At 42.8% G+C, this 25,084-nt stretch overlaps 1 protein-coding gene across 1 annotated transcript in view; it reads right to left on the reverse strand.

Annotated features, from left to right (window-relative positions):
- The window catches only part of LOC144141416 (uncharacterized), an 88,728-nt gene extending 65,180 nt beyond the window's left edge, over positions 1–23,548 (reverse strand). The window contains exons 1-2 of the mRNA XM_077672984.1: positions 23,466–23,548; positions 6,321–6,364 (exon numbers count right to left, since the gene is read on the reverse strand). Coding sequence (XP_077529110.1) covers positions 6,321–6,364; positions 23,466–23,544 — 123 coding nt within the window. The 5' untranslated portion in view covers positions 23,545–23,548. The remainder of the gene's footprint in view (positions 1–6,320; positions 6,365–23,465) is intronic.
- Positions 23,549–25,084: the final 1,536 nt, after the last annotated feature.

The raw sequence follows: 25,084 nt of genomic DNA on the forward strand, positions 1-25,084 counted from the left end.
CGCTAACTTCCAGCTGATTTTTATTTTTGGGAAAAGATATTCATGTTATCGGGAGAACACTAGCAGCAGATTATACAATTATGACTATTACTAATGCAACTTGCTAAACGGGAAAAAATGCGCCCATGTACACCACTAATCTCTTTAACCAGCAGAGCTCCAACGCGTGGCCGCTGTTTTACATGTGAACGTGGCCTATCAACGTTCGGGCTGCGTTTGCCGCTGCCACTTTGGGATTCCTTACCCTGACACTACGTCCCCTGCCGGCCACGTTTTCTGAGCTGTGCTTCAAGGCATTGCTCGACGCGCACGTCCACTGGAGCGAAAGACTCCTTTTTGTTACGTTAAATGCTCGGCTCCAAGTTGGCAATGTCCGTAGATGTGGCACTTGAGCTACGTCGTCTACAAACACAGGTAATCTCTGTCCCCGTTTTTATACCACCTCCCCATCCTGTGTGTTTCTTTCCGTTACCATGCATTGCCCTGGATAGGTTTTCGGCCTACACGGTACCGCTAGATATCTTTTTTTTTCGCTGTTATTTTCCTTCGCCGGATTTTTCTTTTCGTTGCGGATACAAAGGTTAGCCTTAGTAAAGGATCTGCCGGACAAAACGAAGAAGGCACTAATGTGACCCACAGATTTCTCAGGCAAAGATAATAAATGACTGAAAGGGCAACCGTTAAAGTCAATTTGGTTGATTGATTGTTCGTGGTGTTTAACACGCCGACACTACAGACGCGATGGGGATCGACCTAGAGGAGGGCATCGGATCAATTTTGATCTCCTGGTGATCTCTAACGTGCGCCAAAATCTCGAACGCAAGGGCATCTTTGCTTTCCGAATTCATCAGTAAAGTGGCTGCCGTGCCTGGGTAAGGATCACTCGTTGTTCCGCTCAGCAGCACAACGTCGGAGCCCCTACGCCACCACGGCGGGTGCGTTAAATGACTGATTACTCATAGAATAAACTTAGTTGCCCTGTCTACATAAGCGTTGTTCACGCTTCATCCATCACTAGTTCCTAACTTGCTGACACTGCATCACTGTATGCAATCCACGAGCTACGTGTTCAAAATAAATCACGGGTCGTAATCTGCGGCCCCCCGCAATAGTAAGACCGCACTGCTCCCCCTCTCCCGTCCTATCTGTAGGCCGACACGACAGTTCCTCCCTCGAATCGCGTAAGACGGTAGACTAGAGAGGATAATTGATCCCTTCTAGCTGGCATTGTCTCCCATCTTTACAGTCGGCAAGAATATTGTCAAATATTGTTGTCAATTTGCTGGTATTTTCTCTTTGCCTGCAAAGCCCTCTTGGCCCTCACTCGATTTGCTGTCAAGCCCTCCGTCGTGTCAGCTACATGCAATTCTTCCCTTCTTTTCAAAAGGTTTCCAACCCCTCAACAAAGTAGTCAAGCATACGTCGGCTATGTGACGTAATTACAAGACGCCGCGCAAGCACTTGTGAGGTTTTGTCCTAGCATTACTACCATGGCTGGGAAGACGGCAAAATTTGTACCATAGCATCTATTCTCTCATGTTGGCATTTGGTACCTTTTCGGTAGTCTCCTCTCGTACACTGTACTTGTTGTGCTTGCGTGCCTTCAGCGTTGTTTTACCCTTGCTCGTCTGCGCAATCCTTAACACGCAGTGGTCATCTGGAGCTTTAGTAGGAGCGAAAAAGCTCCCTACAGCGCTCCAATATGAGCGGCGAGTGGTGCTGTGCAGCGCGCACAATGGACGGCACAGGGAGAGTTCGATTTCAACATAAGTCCCTCTAACAGGCCGTTGGGTTGAAGCGATAAAACGAGACGAGCAACGTATTTCCCAATTGCGCCCTCTCTACTTCGAGGCTCGGCAAAGGAAGAAAATGTTTGTTCAGAAGAAGACAATTCCTTGTTTACACAGTGTTGCGATACAGTGAACGGGGTACCAGTGGTTGCTGTGAAAAAATCTTCGTGATACCACTATTAAAGGTCGTCACTGGTGGCTCTTAAACTTGTTCCTTGAGCAGAATTTTAGCGTTAGTTAGGTTAACTGTTTTAATTATTCTCGTAACAAGAACAACAAACTAGAGATTTTTGTTTTTATTACTTGGCCATTTTTTATGTGTATACGGCAAGCCATTCAGCATGGAGGTGTAATATACTGGCATTCCCCGTGTGGAGCATGTTTGTTGCAGCGGTACGAAAAACGCTTTAACGTTGAATTGTTCGTGATATGTCTTGTAGCTTTCTAAAATGTCTTGCAGTGGCCAGCAGAATCATTATATTCTTTTTGCTTACATTACGTGCGACGCCGCAAATGCAATATTAAATATTCGTAGCGTCAAAAAGGGCAATGGTAAAGTTGTTCAAAATGACATCGTCAGACATTCTTACTTGAGCTTCTTCATGCGTTTCTTCGTAACTCTAAATAATGCACTGCGCTGATTTTTTTTTAATTTTTGCGAGCTAGTGGTGGAGCTTTTGCACAGTTGTGCATGGTGTGCCGAAGACACATTCTTTTGTATTTACCCGTCAGTTGTAAATTGCGCAAATGAAGGTCCCTTCAACCAACGCCACGAGACAGTAGCGAATTCTCGATTCCGGCTTTTGGATCATCGCGCACACGAAGCAACATAACAACTGCTGCCGACAACTCCTGCTGCGTGGATGGTGATTACAATGCCTTAGAGCATACCTTGGTCATGGTTCCCGTCGTACAAAAAAATTTATTACAATCTGCTGGGTCTAAATTACGTTGTGTTCATACGGTGATGAAGCACGTCATGCACGGTCGTGACCACATATTCTCCTAAAAACTAACAACACTGGCTAGCTCCAATCGGTTCAGCAATCGCAGAAATATTTTGTCTTTTAAAATGCTTACAGCGATTTCAATTTCTCTAGCCGCGCGCTTGTTAGACTCTGCGGGTACACCTAAATCACAACCTTTCAATGCAAGAACGCTCCTAAGACATACCCAGTCCGGCCGCCCATCACATTTTACGCATGTTGCAGGATACTCGGGTTACTTAGAGTACGTGAATATGGACCTTCATGTCTGTGCCCAGGACAAACAATGACAAATGACATGTGTCAGGTCCTAATTCTAAAACGTGCAATAATAAATAAACATTGGAACTGCTATACAGGAATTGTGTGTTTCTCTACAACTGTTTTATCATAAGCTTTATATATCTGAAGCATGAGGGTACCCTAATCAAAGCATTTCTAACGCGACTGATAGAATATTTGCCATTCCTTGTCGCTTTTACGATTGCACGCTGCTGCGGGACGTTTGCACAGTTGTGTTCCTTGGCTTCAATCAATGCATATGGGAGGTTTCACAAGCAGCTCAAATGAAGCGCAAGGAATACAACCTAATTAGTTTTGAATGTGCATTTTGGATAGTCAGGATGATGGCTCTCCTGAAAACTGCATGCCATAGGTAAATCAGCAGCGGATTTCCGTATCTAAGCTGCGCCATTACGACCATTTATGTGGCAACCAAAAATACGTGTTTGCGTCACTGAAAGAACTCCTTTGTGCCAACAACAAGGAGAGAAATTAAAAAAAACGACCTAATTATATAAGACCATTATGCTGTGTTGATTCTTATGCCACTTTCCAGCAACATGTTCGTGACGTCGCAAAAATAGTATGTTCGATTGCCGAACGAATTCGACGTAAGCCACACCTCAGAAATATATATTGGCAATCGTACTGAGACTTCAATTCCCCTCTTTCGCATCTTTTGAGTGCTAACGTGAAGCATCACAGGAATGAAATATTTTTGTAATGTCCTATACTACGTGACTACAGTCCATATACAGTCACTAGGGCTCTTCGATTTACAGTTTCGGACTTACCGCTGGCTCCCCGAGAAGCATTCCGGCATTTTATTTTCATATGTGTCCCTATGGCTTTGGGGAGTCATTGGTCTAGCCGCGGACTATCCGCGGCGGACTATCCGCGGTGAAACATTTCTTGTGTATTTTTATTACAAAAACTTTTTTCATTGACAAAATATAATGAGCGAGCTATCAGAACCTGAATGTTTCAAACTAAGCAAGGTTGCGTTTTCTTCGTGGCCGCTTTATGTCGTTATGCTGTTTATAGGCATACGCATGTCTCCATTTGGAGGATGAATCATTAGAAAGCTAGGTCGGTTTTTTTGTTTTGGTATTTATTACGCCTAATGGTGTTCTATCTATCAGTCACTCTACGCAATGAAACAAATATGCTGGTGCTGGAAGGAAGATAAAAAGCATAAGAAGCAGAGAGGTGCGTTCTGGAACAAATATCTTGGAGAGATAAAGGAAAAATAGTTTCCTGCAAGAATGTGTACACGAACGCTTTGTAGAAAAAAGGAAGGAATTCTCAGTAGATGATGTCTCAACTAGAAATAAGTAAGGGCGTTATATCAGCAGTAACGGGGCTCTTGTATAAAAAATGATCAATTCGGGGCGATACGCCCAAAAATGGCGATTTTGTATTTCCCTCTCTGGTATATCTGAAAGACGTGATAGGCAACAGACCATAAGGAAGAGGGCGCTTTTGAGAGCACAATAAGGAGTACAGAGTACATACCATTTCATTGCGCCTAATAAATGCGAGACACACATCCAAACACGTTAGCAATATTTTTCGCGCTCTGCTAGGGATACAAAATTAATTCTATTTTACTTAGTATAATAGGCATAGCTGACGTTATAATGTTTAATTTTGTGTTAAAGTCACTTCAACAGCAAATGGCGATGCGGGCAATTTTAAAATTGTAAATAGTAGAATTCGAAAACCACAAGGGAAAGTTTCATCCACTGTGGATTTAAAACCGGTACTACACTCCGCCTTTTTACTCTGCAGATTTTGTGAAACACATGTGCGCACGAAAAAAAAAAACATCGCAAAGTCTTTTATCACGTTTGAGAACGTTGCGCTCTCCGCATTCGAAGGCTCCTTATTTCCAGACTTAATTAGGGATGTTGTGGGCAAATCTTCTATTGATTTTATAAGAAACGCTGTTCTTCTGCTTTGTAGAGAATATTTGGTTTTGAACCCTGGCGGTGCAACCAAGACGTTGATATAAATGTGGTTATATTGGCAAGGTGGTTCGGCCTATGTTGTCCACCAGGGCGACGTTCATATTGAAATATGGCCCTTGAACCAATGCGGCCATTTGCTACAGTTGCGACAATATATGACTTCGCCACGTGAGGGGCGCCGAAACCCCAAACATCGAAGGAGAATTGGCTTCTTGTGCTGCATACTATTAAAATGTGTAGCGAGGAAATGTAAAGACTACAAGCACTAAAGGTAAATTTACATTCAGCATCGTAGCACTACTAAAACATGTTCCGCGAAGTGCATTTCTTACGTCTGAGGAAGTGGGTGGTTTTCTATGAAAGTACCATAAAAGGTGTTGAAATGAACCGTTGGTAAAATAACGCCAGGTCGCACATTAGTGAAATGTGAGTGCCAATGTATCGGCTGGAAAACACGGAAATGTTATAAAGTTTTTGCTGTTACTTATTCAGTGCAACTAAAGAAAATATGTTCATGTATTATAGAATGATACAACTGTGCCGAGGCATCAATTGGCGGAAACAAATTATTTGTATTTGAAGAGGGTTGGTGACGTCAAACGTTTGGTACAAACCCGATTGCAATAGTTCCAAAGCACATTTCTGAGGAAAAGCAGAGCTTCTTCTGCAATGTCTCCAAGATGAAATATTGAAAAGAGATACACAGGGAAATTTCGCCCACATGTACGCCTCGGATTTTGCATCGGTGGTACATTCTTTATTAGTTTACCATACCACCTTTCCAAAATATAGATCAGTAGATTTAAGCGTACTGCCTCTTTTTTGCGGATCAATAAACATTAGCTGAAACAGAAAAATTCTACATACAGCCGTGCTCAAATAAGGTTTTTTTACGCACCTCACGACGTGCCTGTAAGTTCTTAGAGCAACGTGAGGAACCGTTTTTTCAATTCTGGGAAGTTGCTTTGACTTTATGACAGATATGAGGGATTTATTGTCAATACGTTTTGTGTAATGGAAAGTGTATCGGCTGGTACTGCTCACAAGAAAAGAAAACGAAATAAAATTTCACCTCACGTACGCTGCAGGCACCAGGCATATACATCTCTGGTAGGACGGACAGAACACGTAAAGAAGCCATTCGGTATACGAATAACCGGTGGTAACACTTCATACCTTTTTATTTACGTCAAGCCTCCTCAAACAGGTTAGATGTATTTCGCCAACTTGTTTCATAATAAGAGCGAAAGAACGCACACCAAGTTTTTTGCGAAACAGATAAAATTTCTTACGTGTATGTGGCCGGCGGTGTCCAGAACGTCAACCATGACACATTCTGCACAAATGTAAGAAAGAAAAAAATAGCTGTGAGTAGCGTAAATTTAAATAAAGGCATTGCAGAGTTTTCGGATATTCGAATGTGCGCTTGGGGACTACTAAAGAGCGTGGAAATATTTTTTTGCATCACGGGACACAACACCCCAATTCCTCATTTATAATTTTTGCTAATCGTCCAGAGACTTATACAGTAAAAGACAGTACGTATAGAAACAAATTGAGTTAAAAAATTGCTTGCAGTTTGTTCCAACGGGAAAAATACTTGCAAAATTTTATCCTATATAAAGAAGCCGGTTCTATATAGGGACTCATATTCCAGAAAAGAAGCTTTGGCAAAATGTGACTGCGTACTAAATGGGGACTGATATATAAAGGGCGCATTGTTTTGCCGAAATGTGTGCTCTATTTTTGATACATTTATTGTACCTCCTGCTAGCACAAAAAAAGAAACTTCCAACTCCAAAAAGCACACTAAAGTTTAAAAAGATATCACAATAATACATTTATAGTACGTCAATGTGTTTCGATATTTTCAATCAAATTAGAACATTTGTCACCAATTTCTAATAGTGTGTCAAAAGAAAGTTCTATATGGCACCTTAAAATTATTTCTCTTTGCATTTTTTGCGGCCTTGAAAACGTATCTCCTCTATATGTCCGGTTTACAGCTACTGATGAGTATTTGTTGCACGTTCGGTGGGCGAAATGTCTGGAGGCCCTACTTTTTGCAGAATGCTCAGTGGTCGAATAGTCTGCTGTCCCGTTCCTACTACCACCAAATGTCTGTCATGCGTTGTCCTGAGCACAGTATTTCCATCATGTTATATCACTAGAAGATGGCAGGAGCATAACGGGGCTCATCGGAGTCTGGCCACACCGGGGTGTGTGAACTGCTTCTACCCAGTTTGCTCTTTGCACGGGACAGCCTCCTTGAGAGAGTGGGTCATCGGTGGTTAGCGTCCCCGATTTCCCGGAGCTTCTACACCCAAGTTGGACCCATCCGTCACGAGGTGGTGAAAGGCCACTAAGAGTGATCATTACGGTGGCTTCCGGTGAATCTAGGGAGAGATAAAACTCACATAGCGCGCAGAAATATTATAAGTAAACAGTCGGATACTGAGCAAGAACAATAACAAAGAACGTTTACTTAAGTAGGCAGCGGGTCTTGCCTTCATCAGAGTACAGTTACATAATTTTGGTGTCACAAATATTTGGAACACATTTCTTAAATAGATTTGCAGAAAACTGTGAGAAGGATCGGAAGATGTTTCGAAAACGGAGAGTATGCATGTGTGTGGCTAAGCCTATGTTAAAATAACAACAACAAGAAGAGAAAGGAGAGAGGAGAGAGAGAGAGAGGAAGGAGTCGTATTTACAAGGCAGTAGTCAAGGCTGCTCCACGATGGGGCAACATACCTGGCATTTGCTGCAAGTGCGGAAGACTAGACAATTACGGTTTCAAAAGGAAGGGAAAAGTACAGAATAAGGTATTCAGTGGGTGGGGAGACTGCTTCGGAGGGAACCATACAGGCATGAACGAAGAATAAGTTTTGGATGTGCCCCCCGCGGATGGACAGAATAGACACAGTACACACAAGAACATTGCACAAGAGCTAGCAAATAAACAGGAAATAGGTAGGGTCCATAGTTAACAAAGAGTTAAACGTTTCTAAGTGACGGGGGGAACGCGGCCTCCTTCCCAAGCACAAACCGCATTGTTGAGTCACATTAGGCTAATAAAGCTGCTGTATTTGGAGAGTTTCAGCGAATTCTGATGGGATACTCAAGGGTAGGGTAATGAAGAATGTGATAGAAATTATGAAGTCACCATTTTTAATCGACGGATAAGCACGTTAGTGTTCCGTAACTTTCATGAATACCAAGCGTCGCTGACCCAAACTTATAAATAAGACAAGATTCCCGAACCTCGCGCTCGTAGTGGGATTTGAAAGCGGGTTGTAAAATTGTTGGTTTAAGATGTTCAAATGCATGACCGGGACAGTTCACACGTTTTCACCGGGGCAAATTAGGACAACGTTTTGCATGAGAGCGGGGATTATTGAATCGCATACGGACGGGTCTTTGAGTTTGGCCGATATATTGCTGCCTACAAACAGTGCACTCTAGAAGGTATACGACAGTAGCAGAATCAGAGTGGAATTTACCCTTTATAATTACGTAGTACTCTGAAGCCGTGCTGGTTGCACGCTGTGTTGTGGTCATGTGTGGGCATACTTTACATCGAGGTTTATTACAGGGCATGCAACCAGTAGTTTCTGCTCCAGTAGTTTCCGGCTGATGCGCGAGTTTGTAAGAAAGTCGCCCTAATTCTTATTACGCCGGTAGACAAGGCGTGCTGGTTCGGGTAATTTGCTTTTTAAGCGTTCACTTTGAATTAGGATATTGTGATGTTTTATTTGTACGGTTGAGACTCTTGGAGCGGAAGCTGAGTGTGTTAGAACTCAGTTTGTTTCCGGGTTAAAGTTTGGGGCTTTTTTCTCACAGATTTTGTTTCGGTCTAAATGGTTGGCTCACACAATAGCGTCGTCGATAAATCGTTCCGGGTATATCTTAGTCTTACTCGCAGTTTTCTTCAAATCTTTATGAGAAATGTGTTCCAAATGTTTGTGACAGCAAAATCATGTAACTCTACTCTGGTGAAGGCAAGTCCCGTTGCCGCTACGTAGGTAAACGTTCTTTGTTATTGTTCTTGCTTGGTATCAGATTCTTTTCTTATACCATACATATACATATATCTTTATATATATATATATATATATATATATATATATATATATATATATATATATATATATGAAGAGAGAGAGAGACAGCATAAAATTTGATGAGTTTTGAAACAGACCAGAACGGTCTTCTAGGTGAACTTTTGATGGCGCTGCCCTGTTGGCGGAGCACTTTGCCAACTAGATCTCCATCAGAGTGCTAAGTTGGCAACAAAGACAATGGAAACCACTAGTCCCGAACATTCCAACAACACGTGCCATGGCGGAAGAGCAGGAATGCCAGGAAGGTTTTGCTACTCCAGTGGTTTCGCCCACCCCAGATGTGACGCTGTGGACAATGCCGATGCAAAGGTACATTCCGGACGCCATTCGCGGGCCTTACTTTATACTTCGCCCAAGTAAAATGTACGGCCTCGCTAGGCGACCCTGGTCTCGCGCCTTTCTCTGACTTCACGAAAGCATTGATCATCGCATGCACTAAAAATTTCATGGTGCTGCTTTAAAATCCTATCTAGCTGCGACTAAAGCACCCAGAGTACTGCGGCTAAAGATGACCATGGCAATGACTTCACTTTGTGGAGACAAAATGGCACGCCGGAACAATCTTCTCGAGGACCAAGAGAGAAGGAGAAAGCGATAGAGCGAGATAGAGAGCGAGAGAGAGACAGATAAACACAGACAGACAGACAGACAGACAGACAGACAGACAGACAGACAGACAGACAGACAGACAGACAGACAGACAGACAGACAGACAGACAGACCGATACAGTAATCCCTCGTTATAGTAAAAAAACTTTAGTCGAGTTACCGCTTTATTGTAAATGTGCTCTGGTCCGACAACAAACGCATGCATTTCAGGCCGCATTACTCAATGCGCACGAACAGCTTGACCTACTTAGAGCGAAGTGGCGAGCGGAGTCGTCGCTGAGCGAAAGGAACCAAGCGGCGAATCAGGCCGTCAACAATCAGGTAAACGCAAGCTGGTGTTTCCCCGGCGATTTTCACGAGCCAGTCACACACGATCCACGCAACTCGACTTAAGGAAACAGTCGAAATGCGACTTAGAGTCCTTGAATTTTGTTCATAGACATTGGTCAATGGCATTTACGCGAGGGTGAGCGGACACTGACACTCGAACCGTGGGATTAGCAGTGTCCTTTACAACGGGGCGCCGGAACATTATTTTTTTTTCAACTTAAGGGCTGCAGACGTTGAGAGGGAACTCCGCAATGAACATACAAAGCCTGTAGTGGAAAACAGGTCAGTTTTGATGATTGCAACGGTGCACCCATAATGAGTGGTTAATCGTTTTTGAGCTTATTAAATGCAGCCTCAGAATCAAGCCATGAAATTTGCCGCGCTTCCCAGCGCGAGACCCTGGTAGCCTACTGTGACGCACGCACGCCCCCCTATAAAATTGGCCACTACCACTGCCACTTTTACTGGCGGTGACCACAGCCTCACGCAAAGCTTGGTGAAATTAGAGCAGGCGTGGGTTGTGCCCGGCAAGAATTTGAAACAGCCAAAGCCACTGCCTTTTTTTCACCTGAATACAAAACCGCTTCACGGAGTACATTGTAAGGAAATGAACAAGAGAACAAGACCAATAAACTACTAACAAAAGCAGCACTGAGAACAAGTTTTATTCCGAAGAACAACCAATATATACTAGAATGAAAACGTGTAAAGGAGAAAAATATGAGCAAAACAGCGAAACAAAAGTAGGGAAAATGAAAGTCGCCACGTGTGGCGCCTCGATCATGATTCGAAGTATTCGACCTCCCTCACCAGCAACTCGATTGAGGGTGTGTTCATGCACCTATGCTTCATTGTGTGGATAATGAAAACCCCGTGCATCACCCACTTGAGCTGGCCACGATAACCCTTCAAGATGACGGTGACTTCAAACGCTGGCGGGTAGAGCTGAGATTGCTGGCACTTAGCACAGTGTGCAGTACAATTGCTGCCAGTGCCTGCCAGTGAACGATTGGCGTGCTCCCTCAGCCGATCGTTAATGCAGTGACCCATTTGCCCTACGTAGCTCCTGCAAATGAAAGCTTGTTCTCGAATACCACGCCTTCTATACACTATCTACAGCAAGTGACATGTTTCTTGCGGCTTCGTATTTCTCTTCTGGGGCCCGCATTCACCGGGCCGCACATACCACCAGGATTCCTTTGGGGCGAAAAGACAACATGGACGCCCGCGCGGCCACCAGCTTTGCTAATCCCATGGGACGCGCATTGTACATACGGGATCACCGCAATTCTTGGCTCCCCTGCTTCATTTTCAACTTCCTTTTTGTCGCTTTTGCTGTGATTTGCCTGCTTTGATTGTTTCGATTGAAGTATATTTTCGTTATTCTTCGGAATAAAACTCAGTTGGCAGTTCAGAGTCAGGTGTTACCGGTCGTGCAGTTTTTAGTGCTCTGTCTCTAAGTAGAACACACTGTGTTTTCGTTCCACGCACCTGTGGGAGAACGAAAGCCCGACTGCTTTTGCATTTGTCTACTGGTCGCTTGTATAGTAATACCGTTTATAAAATTTTCGCCCTCCCGCTGGCCTGGTTATAACACAGGATCAGTGCATAATAAATAAATAGGGTAAGTAAGGACAGAGACACAACAGAACAACTTTAAAAAATAAAAGCTTACTGACGTTTAAGGAAGAGGACTTCCTTTCTCAAGAGTGCAGAATAATTTGGTTTTAGTGTTGTATATATACAAAAAATGCAGCAAGGGCGAGGGCAAGGCAAGGGAAGGGAGAGTTTGTACATTGTGGTCATGGTTGGTGGGTAGCGAAAAAATTAGAGAAGTAGACAGGAAAAAAGGACAACAAGAAATCACAGTCACGCCGTATGAACATAAGAAAAAAGACCAAAAATTTAACAACGTAATTCCTCCTTTCCCTCTTGGCAACAGGGGTGAAAGGCGGGTCAAATCAAGATATGTGAATGCGTGCATTTGACATCGGAAAAAAATCACAGTCCCGCGGAACGTACAGGAGAAAACACGAACTGAATAAAAAACAGAAGAAACAGAACGGAAAAAATAAAAAAATAAATACCCTTTTCCTTCTCGGCAATAGGGGAAGACGGGGGTGAAATTAAGGTATGCCCATGCATGCATTTGGCATGGGCACAAAAAAGGTAAAGAAGTCAGTCATCTGGTACGAACATAAAAAATAGGTACGAAGAAAAAAAATTAATGTAATTGGCATTTCCTGTGTCCCGTAGCAACTGGGGGCAAGAGAGGGGTCGAATGAAGATATGCTCATGCACGCAAAAGGCACCCATCTGGCCGTACACATCTGTTCTAAGTATCAGAGTCAGGTTATAGAAACACGAGAGTACTATAGTCGGCTTCTGTTGGTGTGAGGTAAGGTTCGCGCCCGAAAGCAGCCACATGCAGTTTAGACAGGAAATGGGTGTACATTCGTATGCGAAGAGCATTAAAAAAAATCTGGAAAAAAAGGAGAGTAAAAAAAAAAGACACGATCAAACCAGTCATGAAAATAAAGTTAACAGAAAACAGGTGCACACGTATGGCGCGCACCTGGAGGTACACTTCTGGTCGGCACATGGTACCAGTTCAGGGAACGCCGAGGCGGTCAGCAACGAATATCATAACACAGCAATTCAACAAAGGAAGGGGAGAGGAAAGCAATCACACGCGCTAGCGTGCAAAAATCTATTACAAGGTGAGAGTACCAAACTAACAATGGTGCTACACACACACACAGATATAAATTCGTCTGTGTGTGTGTGTGTGTTTATTTATTTGTCCCCCCCCTTGTGCGCGCTGTCACTTCTTTCTGGAATATTTATGATTAAGGACGGGGGGCATGCAATGATGTGTTCGCAAACTTGCCGACTTTTGCAAGCGCGTAGTCAACCCTGCGTTAAAAACTGGAATTGAAGAAACTCTCAAAGTATCCCACGAAATCTTTATTTTTACCTTGCAAAAGATCCGCACATGTTCGAACGATTTATTCGCCTGTGGTGCAGCTACTACAAGCTGCTCAAGCCACCGCCTATCACTCGAACATTCATTCGATTTAGGTCGGATTCTTTTGTTGTTTTGCGTATACAGCAGCATTTCCCTAAACAGATTCCCGCTTCTTCGTTCGAAACGTGCAGAATCAATCCGCAGCCCCCATTTGTTAATTTATTGGCGTCGGAATGTGCATATGTAGGTTCAATGGCAAAAAAAAATTCTGTTTTACATTTCTAGATGGCCTCCTCCTGCCAAGGTGAAGAGCACACGCGCCCCTTTACTCATAGTTCCTATTTATTTCTATCGCCCGATCTCTATTACTTGGTGCGGCATATGTACTGCAATGAGGTGATCATCCTTTGCATCGCTGCATTCTTTTTGATATCTTTTTTTGCTCTCCGTATCTTCGCTCAAGGTGGGTTTCCACTTTCCTGCCTACACCACCGTGCTGCTTGTTTAGCACTTTTTGTCGTGTATCGCAACTCTTTTCTCGAAGCTATATATCAAAACCATGCATTATACTAAGATTTGATGACATTCAAACCGTCCGCCTATTTGCTTGTCGTGTGGGTACCTGGCTCTAGCCGCAGGTTATTTTCGTGAAAGCGGGCTGCTTCCTGACAGTTCAATACGAGTCTCCAAGTACCGTTTCGTGAAACCTTTACAATTCCTTTTCTAAGCTTTGGCATCAAGAGTATAAAAGCCTGTCACATGTGTCCCGTAAAATTCGTAACAGTTTAACTCAGTATCATTCACCTTCATCACGTTCCGCTGATTGTCTGCTGTACGATGCCGTACGTGCACTATCTGGCAGGATGACTGAGCGCGACATTTCTATAAAGAATGTCATCACGGGAACTGAGTACGACTGCTTTTATGAACACTAAAAAGTTTTTGACATATTTGTAAATCGAACACATTTACAAAAAAACTTTAAATTCTTTGTTTTAAGACGAATGATTTAAGAAAACGCTCTCAATCGAAGTTCTCGGGCGTTTTTCCTTCTCATATAAGCTATGAACACCAAAACTCGGGCATCACTCTTACCACGCCACCTTTGCTTCAAATAATAGAACTCAATAAATATTTCTTGCTTGCGACTATACTTGCTCAGTAAAATTGGTTTGGTTTATCACGCACTTTACCAAGGATTACCTTGACTAATCCACCGTATTGAAATATTTCCGCAAATTTATATTCGGTCCCGAAGCTTTCTCCGTGCGCAATTTCAATCCAGAGGCATGTGAGCTATCCTATTAGGTTGTGTGCCAGCCGCTTACAATCATGAATTAAAAAGCTACAATTCAGAATCCCGAAAGTATTTTACAGTACTTATATTTAAGGCGACTTCTTTCTTTTTTACGTTGTGCAGAACATTCTTTTCCCGCAGTGATTGGCTAGACCTCTTGGCGGTCGGAAGTTTGAGCGAGAAACCTAGGGATGTTCTGCCGCTCCCTGCTGTTTCTTCCAGTAAGGTGTATATAATCCCCCTTTTATGTAACGTCGAATCAACAATTATTTCATAAAGAGGATTGCCATAGGCGCGTTACTGGACAAAGCATGCAACAATAGCTGCGAATGAACGTGAGGCTTTTTTGTCCTCCAGAAGAGAGGCTCCTATAGATTCCAGCGTGCGTAGCCAACCTCCGCTGGGAGTACTTTGGTTTGTGGGCCAATTTTTAAGCATAAATAATACGTGCAAAGTTAGGGTGACATTACACTATGACAGTAAACAAATTATTCTCACGGGGGCATATATTCTTGAAGATAACTGTCGCTTCTGCCAAGCCCTTCATATTTGACGGCAGTACTTGCAGTTTTGCCGCAGTAGTGCGTAATTTTGGGGGGATTTTTTATATCACTCCTAGTAATTTTCTATTAGAGGCTTGTTTAGGGCCTAGTTGATATATTCTTTAATCCAATATTAACGTGCGACGAAAATGTGGACGATGGACAGAGAAAGTGAAAAGACTAACACAACGAAGGTTTGCCTTTTACTTGTCTTTTTACTATCCCTGTCGCTCGTCCAAATATGCAGCCCACCTTAATATCGTATTCTGTAATGTCCCTATAGTGAGCGGTCTCTTATTCCCGCCTCTATGCTATTATTATTGGCAAGAGGTAAATATTAATTTATATTTTCTCATAACGTTAACTGACGCTCTGGCATAACGTAACTCGGTCCATGATACAAGTTCGCGACTGCCTTTAGGCGAAGCCATTACGAGAATGGTGGTGGCACCGAAAGAGCCAATAATGAAGGTCTGGGGGTGTATGAGGATAGAGGCAAGTGCAGCAAAGGTGTATAAATATCGCTATGTATGAGAACGACGTGCTCATTACAGGTGGTTTGGGTCAACATCTTCGTAGGAGCCTTCAAGAAGGGTCAGTTGGTAGTTAACGTGGCATGGCGTTGTGGTAGCCACGGTCGGGGTTCGGCACGAGAGAGTTCCACTAAAGCGCGAAGTTTACGCAGAATGACCTTTTCCCAGCGAGGGAGACTACTGGGGAGGTCTGTTTCAAACGGTTGGATGAGAGCCCGTCTGACGCGACGCAGATCTTCCTTTTGTAGGTCAAATTGTTCGCATCGATCACTTGTCGGCAGTGGCAGTGGTTGTGAAGCAAATTTAAAGTCAGAGGTCCTATCCACCGCAATTCGGGTGTTGACCGACGAAAAATTTGTTTAAAAGTGTTCAGTTAAACCTTGTATGATTCAATGAGGGCCGGCATTAGCGCTTGTAGTCCGTCTTGGATGGGTGTATGCTCCGCCAGCATAAAAGGCAGGTTGCGGAGTGTTTCATAGAGGCGCCTCACACATGCGTAATTATTATTGGCGTTTGCGTTGGTCCACCTCTTTATCGCTAAGTTGGAATAAACTGAATTGATTACTGTTTTTACAGTGCGAGATGAATAAAGACTCCCGAACCTCCGTGTAAGAAGAATGATGATCTAGATGAGATTTCCGATAACGGCGGCGGTGATTGTAAACTCGAATCTTAATCTTAAACGTACGCCACCAGATAGTTGAACGAAACACATTGCGAAAACGACAATAGTAACTTAATACGCGCAAACTTAGCCTTCTAATACGGTCTCCTATCTGTACTCCCTGGTAATTCCGCATTGCCTTATATTTCAAGATTATTCAACCATATCAAATCTATTCTTATTCTGAGGCTAGGTAAGAAATTGCACATTCTATTAGTCACCATTTATAAATATTAAAACTGATTGTCTGGTCTTTGGAGTGTTCGTTTATAAGTTATGGTAGCTATAAAGTGAACCACAAGTTTAAGGTAACGCATTCACGGATTAGCAGTATTTTTCGGCAGGCTCCAACTTTCCTGATGCTTCTATTATACGGTAATAAAAAAATATAACGACGTGGTTCAAAAACTTTGTATATGCCGATTACCACGGTAAAAAAAATCAGTCTCAGAACTTTCCCGTTTTTCACACCCCACTGTATATGTGGAAACAGAGTAAAACATGAGCAGCAGCCTCCGACTAAATCGAAAACCTAAAAAAATACACATTGTAAACTTTCTTCGTGTTTTTGTGAACGAAAACAATCTAGCCTATTACTTCTTACCAGTCCTGCTAAGATAAACATATGTTTTCTTCTCAACTCCGTTACTTCTGTGGGTGAAATGATCTCACCTGCCCAGAACTTGCACTGTTACCTTGTCCTTATCCACACATTTCACTTTCAACTGTGCTTCAGGCAGCCTCCAAATAAGCCCTTTATTATTCGGGAAGCCTACAACCCAATAATGGTCGGCCGATCCTGATGGGTAGAACATCTCATCTAGCTGTTTACACGAGACTCAAATCGGAATACAATCTTATTCTTCATTGGCTGCCGACTTTCTCTCTGTTGCGACCATGCTGAGATCAGTAGAATAATACAAACTTTATAAAGTTTAGCATGTTTTTCAATTTATGAGCCACTTTTTTTCACATAAAAACACCGTCATATTTCTGCGCACTGCCAGGTATAGCGGGATGCATCGGGAAGCCTGTAATTTGGTATGGGGGGAAATCTCTCGATGTCATTTTTCTTCTTATTTCATACCACTACGAGCAAGATCACAAGACAACCTCGCTTTTTCCTACTGTAATTGCGCTCTGATGAAATGTGCAACGTGCTTTTACCAATATCGCGCTTTTTAGAGGTTCGTAGAATATTTCAAAAAATATCTCACCAAAATTAAATTATACGAAAAACAATGTTTCTTGTGTTAGGTGATCTATAAATACTAAAGGAGGTCTGCTGAGAGGGAACACTAATTTTTCCTCAGCCGGTCTCCCTGCCGTGAACTACTGTGGCTAAAGATCAACTGCACTAAACAATTACCGAGTATCATTCCAGCCCTGTTATGACCGTGAATTCTTGGGGTTGCAATGAGATAGTTGTCGTCTCTTTGTTGCCTTCTTGTACATAATCAGTTTACACTATTAAAAAATGGATGTGTAATTCTCTCCCAGTAGCAAGTTCCGTTTTGCAAAATGTTTCACTTTGGGGCTGATGGCACATAAGCAATAATCATCCGCAGAAAACGCCAAGTTTTGAGGTACTAAAACATTATTACCATTTTCAGAAGTCTGCTACAATGGCAACTTCCCTTTAACGATAAGAGATTTTATCTCAGTTCATTTGGCACAATGTTACCTATATGGCGGCAGTAACTGTTACACAGAAATTGGAAACAGCAAAAGTGCGCCTTTTGAGGCTGATGACAAATGAACCAAAATTTGTGCAAAAACCAAAATTAGAATGACAAGCCCCTGAAGCACTGCATTTCGACTAGTGGTTGATCTGTATTTTACTTTACGCCATGATAGATTTGCTCTTAAATATAACTCGGAAAATGCTTCTGCATTGCACAAAATTACATCAACAAGCAACAAAACGCCATGGTCAAGTCGCCACAATCTTCGTGGGCTAGCGTTCTTTTTTTGTTTTATCCCTGTACCCTTGCTCCTGCTAGTTCTTAGTTGATTGAATGAATGGACAAGTTGAAATCTGCAGTAATGGCCAGTTCATAAATTGCGGTTTTCCGCCTGCTTCCCAGAGTTGCGCTCCTGCGCAGAGATCAATTATAAACATCATTTTACCATTATTTATACAAGCTCTCAATGGCGTGAGGCTACCACGAACAGCTTATCTGAAAAAGTTGGTCAGAGGGAAATTTTTGGCTCAAGCAACCAAGCAAAACAAATAGCAGTAGGCCCACGTTGTTGTGTTTGCGTTGAATTTGCTATTGCCATATTCGCAATATATTAAACCACTCAGTAATCTTCCGAAAAGAAAACTAAACTAGCGGGTGCTTCAATCACGGCACGTTCATTTTAAACTGTTCAAGTTGAGCTAAAACTGCCTTGCCAGTAGAGAAAGCTGCAGGTGTGCTCTCGGGGATCTTGCTTTGATGGGCACGGCAGGAGCGGAACATTCTCGCAGGACTGCCCTTTTCCACTGTCAAGCAGAAAAATAAGCTTTGTGAGGATGAAACGCAGGGAAAATCGTTCGTGTCGAATGGTAATGTAGCGCGTGTATATCAGCAACTGTTGGGTTCACTTCGCCCGCTGGGTTTCACCCCATATGGCCGTTGAAGGTCCATCTTGGGAGTGTAGAAAACGATTCTTCTCACAACTTTGAGAAAACCACCCTCCTGGCCTTGTTTGAAAATTGCAATCCATTCTAGCATATGCGGGTTTCCACACATATGTGAGCCGCCCATTCGGTTTCTATATAAATGGACTTGTAAGTCAAGTCCAAGTGCTTAGCGGCCGGAATCTGCGAAAAACTGTTTTTCTTCTTTTGGTCTTCTTTCTGATGGTATTTTTCGCTCACAAATCACTCCTGGGCAACAGATAAATAAAACGCACCCGCGTGCAACCCTGGAATTTGAATTTGGGTCTTTACAGTAGCAGCACAATGCCCTACCACTGCACCTAATACACACGTTGCCAACAATAGAACAAAAGTAGCCATTGGTGTTCTTTTCTACCTGAAACGTACCCACTTGACGAAGTGGCAAAAAATCGGGAGCTCTGCGGAACTAATGAGAACCGATTCACAAGTTCAAAGACTGCGTATTAAAAATGTATTTGTTGCAGAGGAGTGCACCAAGCAACACATCATTATGGCGGATAGTGAGCAGAAGAGATGACACCAAATCTGCAAAGCCGTAATTTTATTAAAGCTGTGGCGTGCGGAAGTATGCGTGCTTGCGTACTTTGCGTTCGCCATTAGGCTCAGAAAAAAAAGTGAATAAACTAAAGTAGTAGTAGTACAGAACCTGTTATTGATGTGTAGGGCTATTAGCCAGAATAAAAGAGAGGGCTAGGGAGGGAGCGTAGGGAAAACTCAACAAATGCTGGTAGTTCTCAGTTTTGATTGAACGAATGGGCAAATTCTTCGATCTGCAGAAATGGGCCACTTTATGGTAACCGCTTTAGAGGGAGTATGTCATACAGTTTTGCCAATGTGATTGCGCAGGACCAACTCAAGCGAGCTGTGCTAGCAGTTTTGGATTTTTTATAATGGCTGTAGATCAATTTATTGTGAATTGAGTGTGGTTGGGGGATATAAAGTACGGTGGCTGGCAACAGCTCGGCACGACCACGCAAGGTGTGCAAGGTGCTGTAGAGTGGTGGTATAGCCGTAGGGACATCCAGGGGCTTGAGGGCAGGTGTTGTGTATATCACTTGCGATGCGTTTCGGACGGACAGGCAAGCACCGTATGGAAGAAGATACGCCGGTCGAGAACGACGAGAAAGGAACAAAATGCGAAAAAGGGACGCAAATACGAAGTAACTGTAAAAAAAATTGCCGATAAGTACTTCTAGATTGTCGCCTTCAAAGCACGTAATAATACTTTGAAGCCACAAGAAATTTTCGGTTGAGATGCTAGCGCGTGTGTTTTAGGCTTTTCTATAAGCGCAGAACTATTACCGGTTTCTGCGCTGTGTACAGAAAATTTTGTTTATCAATATATCAAGAGAAAAACCTCGAAACTCTTTCTTTCTTCCTAGAAAACTTGTACCGTGCAAGCTCTGCCAAACCAGCAATTCACATTACGTTTGGCACCCCTCATTGTCATGGCGACCAGTAGTTTGTTTCCCTGAAGCAGATTCGTTTTAACTTATGTTGAGTTCTAACGTTTGTCTAGCAGTGCCTCGCCTTGTTCAACCATTTAGGCGTACAAAGACTGCGCTTTGCAGCCTCTACTGACGAAGATTCTAGCAATACATTTTGCCTTGCTCGTTTTAAATTTCGCGGTGGAAATTATTTTAAAAAGCAAACAAACGCTCGTACAGCGTTGGCAACGCGAGGAATTATATCGGGGAGGCTCAGGTTGTCAGCGGAATGATGATGGCTGCACTGAAATCACCAGGCGTGTGCTTTACCGCTCCGAAGCTTGGAACTAGATCGAGAAAGAACCGCGAATTTGGCGGCCACGACGAGACCGTGCGCCTCTCATTGGCTTGGTATGGCCCTTGTTTTTTTGTGGGAGTTTAAATTCACTAGCACGGCTTAGGCCCCGCAAAATGTGGAGAAACCGGCGCGCACCCAAAGTAAGTCGGGGACCCAAGCGCGCCTCAGTAAAGCAATCTCGCCGCGAAAGCGTATTTTGTGAAAAACATTTGTTAGCAGGTGGTGGTGACCTGCCTTATGCCAATTGTCCTTGATTCGCTACTGCTTTTGGTTATTCATAAATAGTATGCTCGAAATTCTCCGGCAGACCATCAGTGGTCCGACTGCGAGCACTTGGTACCATCGCGACCCTACTTTTTTTCGGTGCTGCCTTACTGCAATGTCCTAATTTTTGTAGGCCGTGTTAGATGTACATATACGCAGGTAAATAAACGTAGTTAACTACATCTGTAATTAAAATTTCTACATGCTTCCTCTACGGGACAGCACGTGCCTCTGTCAAACATTTGTTTGAGCCTGAGGACCCAAATGAGAATTGAGGGTTAGCCGCATTCAGTTAGATCATAGGATCGCATGTCTTCTGCGCCATCTGGGGTAGGCCCGCATGCAGGATACCCACTGTTAAAATCTCGTGCCCAAATTATGCATATCTTTTTTGTGTTTTTTCTTTGTTTTGTTATAATCTGAAATCATTATTAATCCTACTGAATCCAGGGGCTACATTGTGGCCTAGCGGAGAGGGCGCTACTTCAGCACAAAACATTGATTATTATTTGGTTAGCCAATGCACCCTGGTAATACTTGAATAATATGGCACCGAGCTGAAACAAGTTCATGGTTGTAAAAAACAAAAACTGGGGAAGGGATTCTCCAACGGCCCCGTCATCGAGCGATCGAAGATATTTATATCTCGAATGCGTAAAAAAATAGAACACATGCCGAAAAATTATCGCAACGTGTTGACAAGGTCTGCAGAAAGGTATTTTCAGCGTGTAATGACTATACCATCCAAGCCTTCTATCGTAAATCACGCATTATTTGCGTGAAACACACTCCTTATTGGGAGAAGCACACTGGTTGCTCGGCGCTCTATGTCAAAGTTAATTTTATGTCAAAGTGTCACAACAAGCAAGAACTTTACGTCCGTTACTTGTCTGCAAAAACTGAAATGAGTGTAGAAGTTGCTGAAACATTGAAGAGGAGGCTGAAAAATTCTGAATCTCGATCTCTAACCTGCTCAATCAATTCCTCCCATACTTTTCAGGAGGACGATCACGACACCTGTCCTAATATCGCTCCCGTTAACCACGGCTGTCTCTGAACGGGCGAAATACATTTTATAATTTAAAGAGAGACAGCAGCGAGCTATTATACTTTAGGTTGCAGAATAAACAGCGTTGTTTCTAGTACAACTGATAATGTTCGAGAGCTCATCATTCTGACCAGCTCTAAGGCCAAATTCCGGTGGCTAGATGTTCGTCTGGAAGGAATCAACAAAATTATGACAACAAAGTCCAACCCCTTTGCATGAACACATTGATATTATCGGTGCTGGCGTTTTTCCTAATATTAATAAAGTTACCATACTTATTAACAACGTTAACCATATTAACCACATAATATCAACCATACAAGCTACTATGACTACTAATACCATTAACACTGTATTAAATATTGTTTTATTATTGCAGCCACAAATTAACTAAACATTATCATTGTGCTGTTGCAAACGTTCCTGCCACCGGTGCTTGGGGCTCGTTTGAGGAATGTGACAATTTTCCTAATAGCAATAGAAATTATGGCCCAATACATTGTTTTTATAGCAACGCGTGGTACATTTTGTGAACAATTCGCTCGGGTTTGCGATTGAGTTTGGGAAATCGCTAAGAATTGCCTGATTTAAATAGGCTGCAACTGAAAACTTCTCGCGGTGCATTTTTTTGTCAGCGCGAAGTGCGCTATATGCTTTTTATATTTATGGTCACTGACATAAAAATAATTTCGGGGGCATTTGCGTACGTATTATATTTTTAAATATGTATTTTCTTTAGTGCCACACAGGCCCTTTACACTCACGATTAAATAATCACGATGAAAACCTTTGACGAAGGCATCGCCTTCGCTAAACAGGATCATAATAATTATTGTACTCACTCTGTAAGCTGCCACTGTCTAAAACCGAAAACATCCTTGTGAATTCCTGAGTGGGGCCCCTCACGGCGCTTCGAAGGGTATGTTTATATTTCTTGGAGACTGTCACAGTGACAATGGCCGCACGGTGCCAACACAGAGCACTAATGTTACGTAATCTGCCCTCAATAATTGACAAAAACAATTTGTTACTTCCTCTTGAAATCTTAAACAGTTATAATATTCGCTACAAGGCAGCACGGTTAGCTTTAGAAAGAGGTTGTTGCAGTCTGCACATCTGCCCTTCCCCGTTTACTAAAGGTCTTGCGGGTTTCCTTTTACTGTTACTTGCAGTCAGTATATAGATACACCTGTAGAAGGTTTTAGGCGGCGAAGCTCTACCAAATTCCTACTGGCAGGGGCTAGTACACAGTAAAAAAATTATTTTCCGGGCATCATTTAAACGTAGTTACAAAGTGAGCTGCTTTTTGTATACATAAAAACCACTTCAACTGCCATGACAGGAAAGAGGTACTCTGCACTAGAAACATGTGCAACAGCGCGTGAACAATTCAGCCACCAAGACAGAACAGCAATTCGATTTACGACGCATTCTAACCAAAGGCAAAGAAAACGACCACAACATTCCCCAAGACCAAACCTTAACATTTATAGCTTACATGCCGCTTCCCAGTGTCAGGCGATTTCATTTGAATAATCGTAGTGACACTAGAATTTGAAAGTGCTACGGTTGACTTCAGAATATTTTACGTATGCAAAAATATACCTGTTGGATTGAGTGGCCCGGTAATCGAGGATTCGATGGTGCCAAGAAAGAGAACGAAAAGGCAGGTAGAGTACCTCATTTTAGACCCCCTTTTCAACTATACTTCAGCTTCTCAGCCCCTTCTTTTATAGAGCACCAATGGTAGTGATAGACACGTGTCCTGGAAATTCACGTTGAAGCGCAGGTGGTGCTGACTACCAGAAAAAAGGAAGAGCATGAGAGGTTGGCACGCTTCCATCCCTTCTCTTTCTCATAATCGTAAATGAGGACTTTTATTTCGCCAACATGTCCTAGTAACAGCGTAAAACAGTGCTTTCCTTCTTCTGCCACCTGCACATTGCATGTCTTGCGCCCGCTTTTCTAGAGGTGGCGATATTTTCCTCGTTTTCTTACACCAGATAAAAACTCTCCCGAACAGCGGGAAAACGGTCGGCTAGAAAATGTATGCTGAAAAATACGGCTGGGGCATTTCGTATTCCTGGATGTCAGATAATGCTATTCCTCAGTGCGCTTTTGTCGTTTTTGGTATTTTTGCTTGTAAGGGTGTTAGCAGGGCTTTTTACTGATGTGCTTTTTGGCATATGACAGCGGATGTCTTTGAAAATGAAAAAAAAACCACAAAGTTCGCTCGGGATTGCTTCGAAGCACATACGGAATTCGGTACTTGGACGTTACTAATTCGAAATTACACAAGGAAAAATTCGGCATGCCTCACAGGCGAAGTTGCAATAAAATGTCGGCTGGAAAACAGGGCACTGCATCTCCACTGAAAGCATAGAGCAGCGAAGATTGCACCTCAAATTTCCTGGTTACTGCTACTCAGCTATACAGTATTTCGTACGTCACCTGCCTGTCACTGCCCGCCAGGTATATTGATATCAGTTTCTGCAAATGTTTGTGAAAATTTGGGTGTTGCGCTCTTTGAGAAATAGGTGACTCGCCTTGTAAGGCTTATATTAGTAACGCTAAAAATACGCATGAGCCACAGAAAAATGAACACTAACAATGACATCAACTTTAGTTAGAGCGCTAGCAAGTTGACGTGATACCTAAGCGGTAAAGTATTCAGATGCAACTGTAGAGACTCGGGATCACAAATTTCATTTTATTTACCGTTTACATCGATGCCAGTTCGCTGGAGCGTACGACAAAACGAAGGTTTTCACAGAATGGGGATCCAAAGGGGGAACCAAAGGCCTTGTTGCTTTAAAATAGCTATATAACCAATCGATCCAAAATATTCTTCTATTTGCACAAAAACGTCTACAAAACCTCGTACTTTATATTTCAGTGCGGGCAGCAAGAATTGTGGGCGAAGATATTTATTTTCTTTGTTGGTATTATCACTATCAATTTGTATGTTGGTAGGATGTGCGTTTTCTGAGGAACCAGCATATATTCTCTGTTGATAATCAGTTCAGCTAAGGTTGAATGAGGGCAGCTCGCTCCAAATTGGTTATTTTTTTGATACCTCTAATTCCTTGATTTCGAAATGCAGTAAGTAATCTCACTTACCCTTCCAACATTTAGGGACACGAAAGAAGAATCTTAAGATTGTACCCTTGGTACCTTTCATTTTCGAAATTTTGAGAACGTGAAGAGCTTGGGTACAAATTAGC

The sequence above is a fragment of the Haemaphysalis longicornis genome, unplaced genomic scaffold, assembly GCF_048455015.1.
Source record: "Haemaphysalis longicornis isolate Haplotype H1 unplaced genomic scaffold, Haemaphysalis longicornis Haplotype H1 scaffold_6, whole genome shotgun sequence".
NCBI lineage: Eukaryota > Metazoa > Arthropoda > Arachnida > Ixodida > Ixodidae > Haemaphysalis > Haemaphysalis longicornis.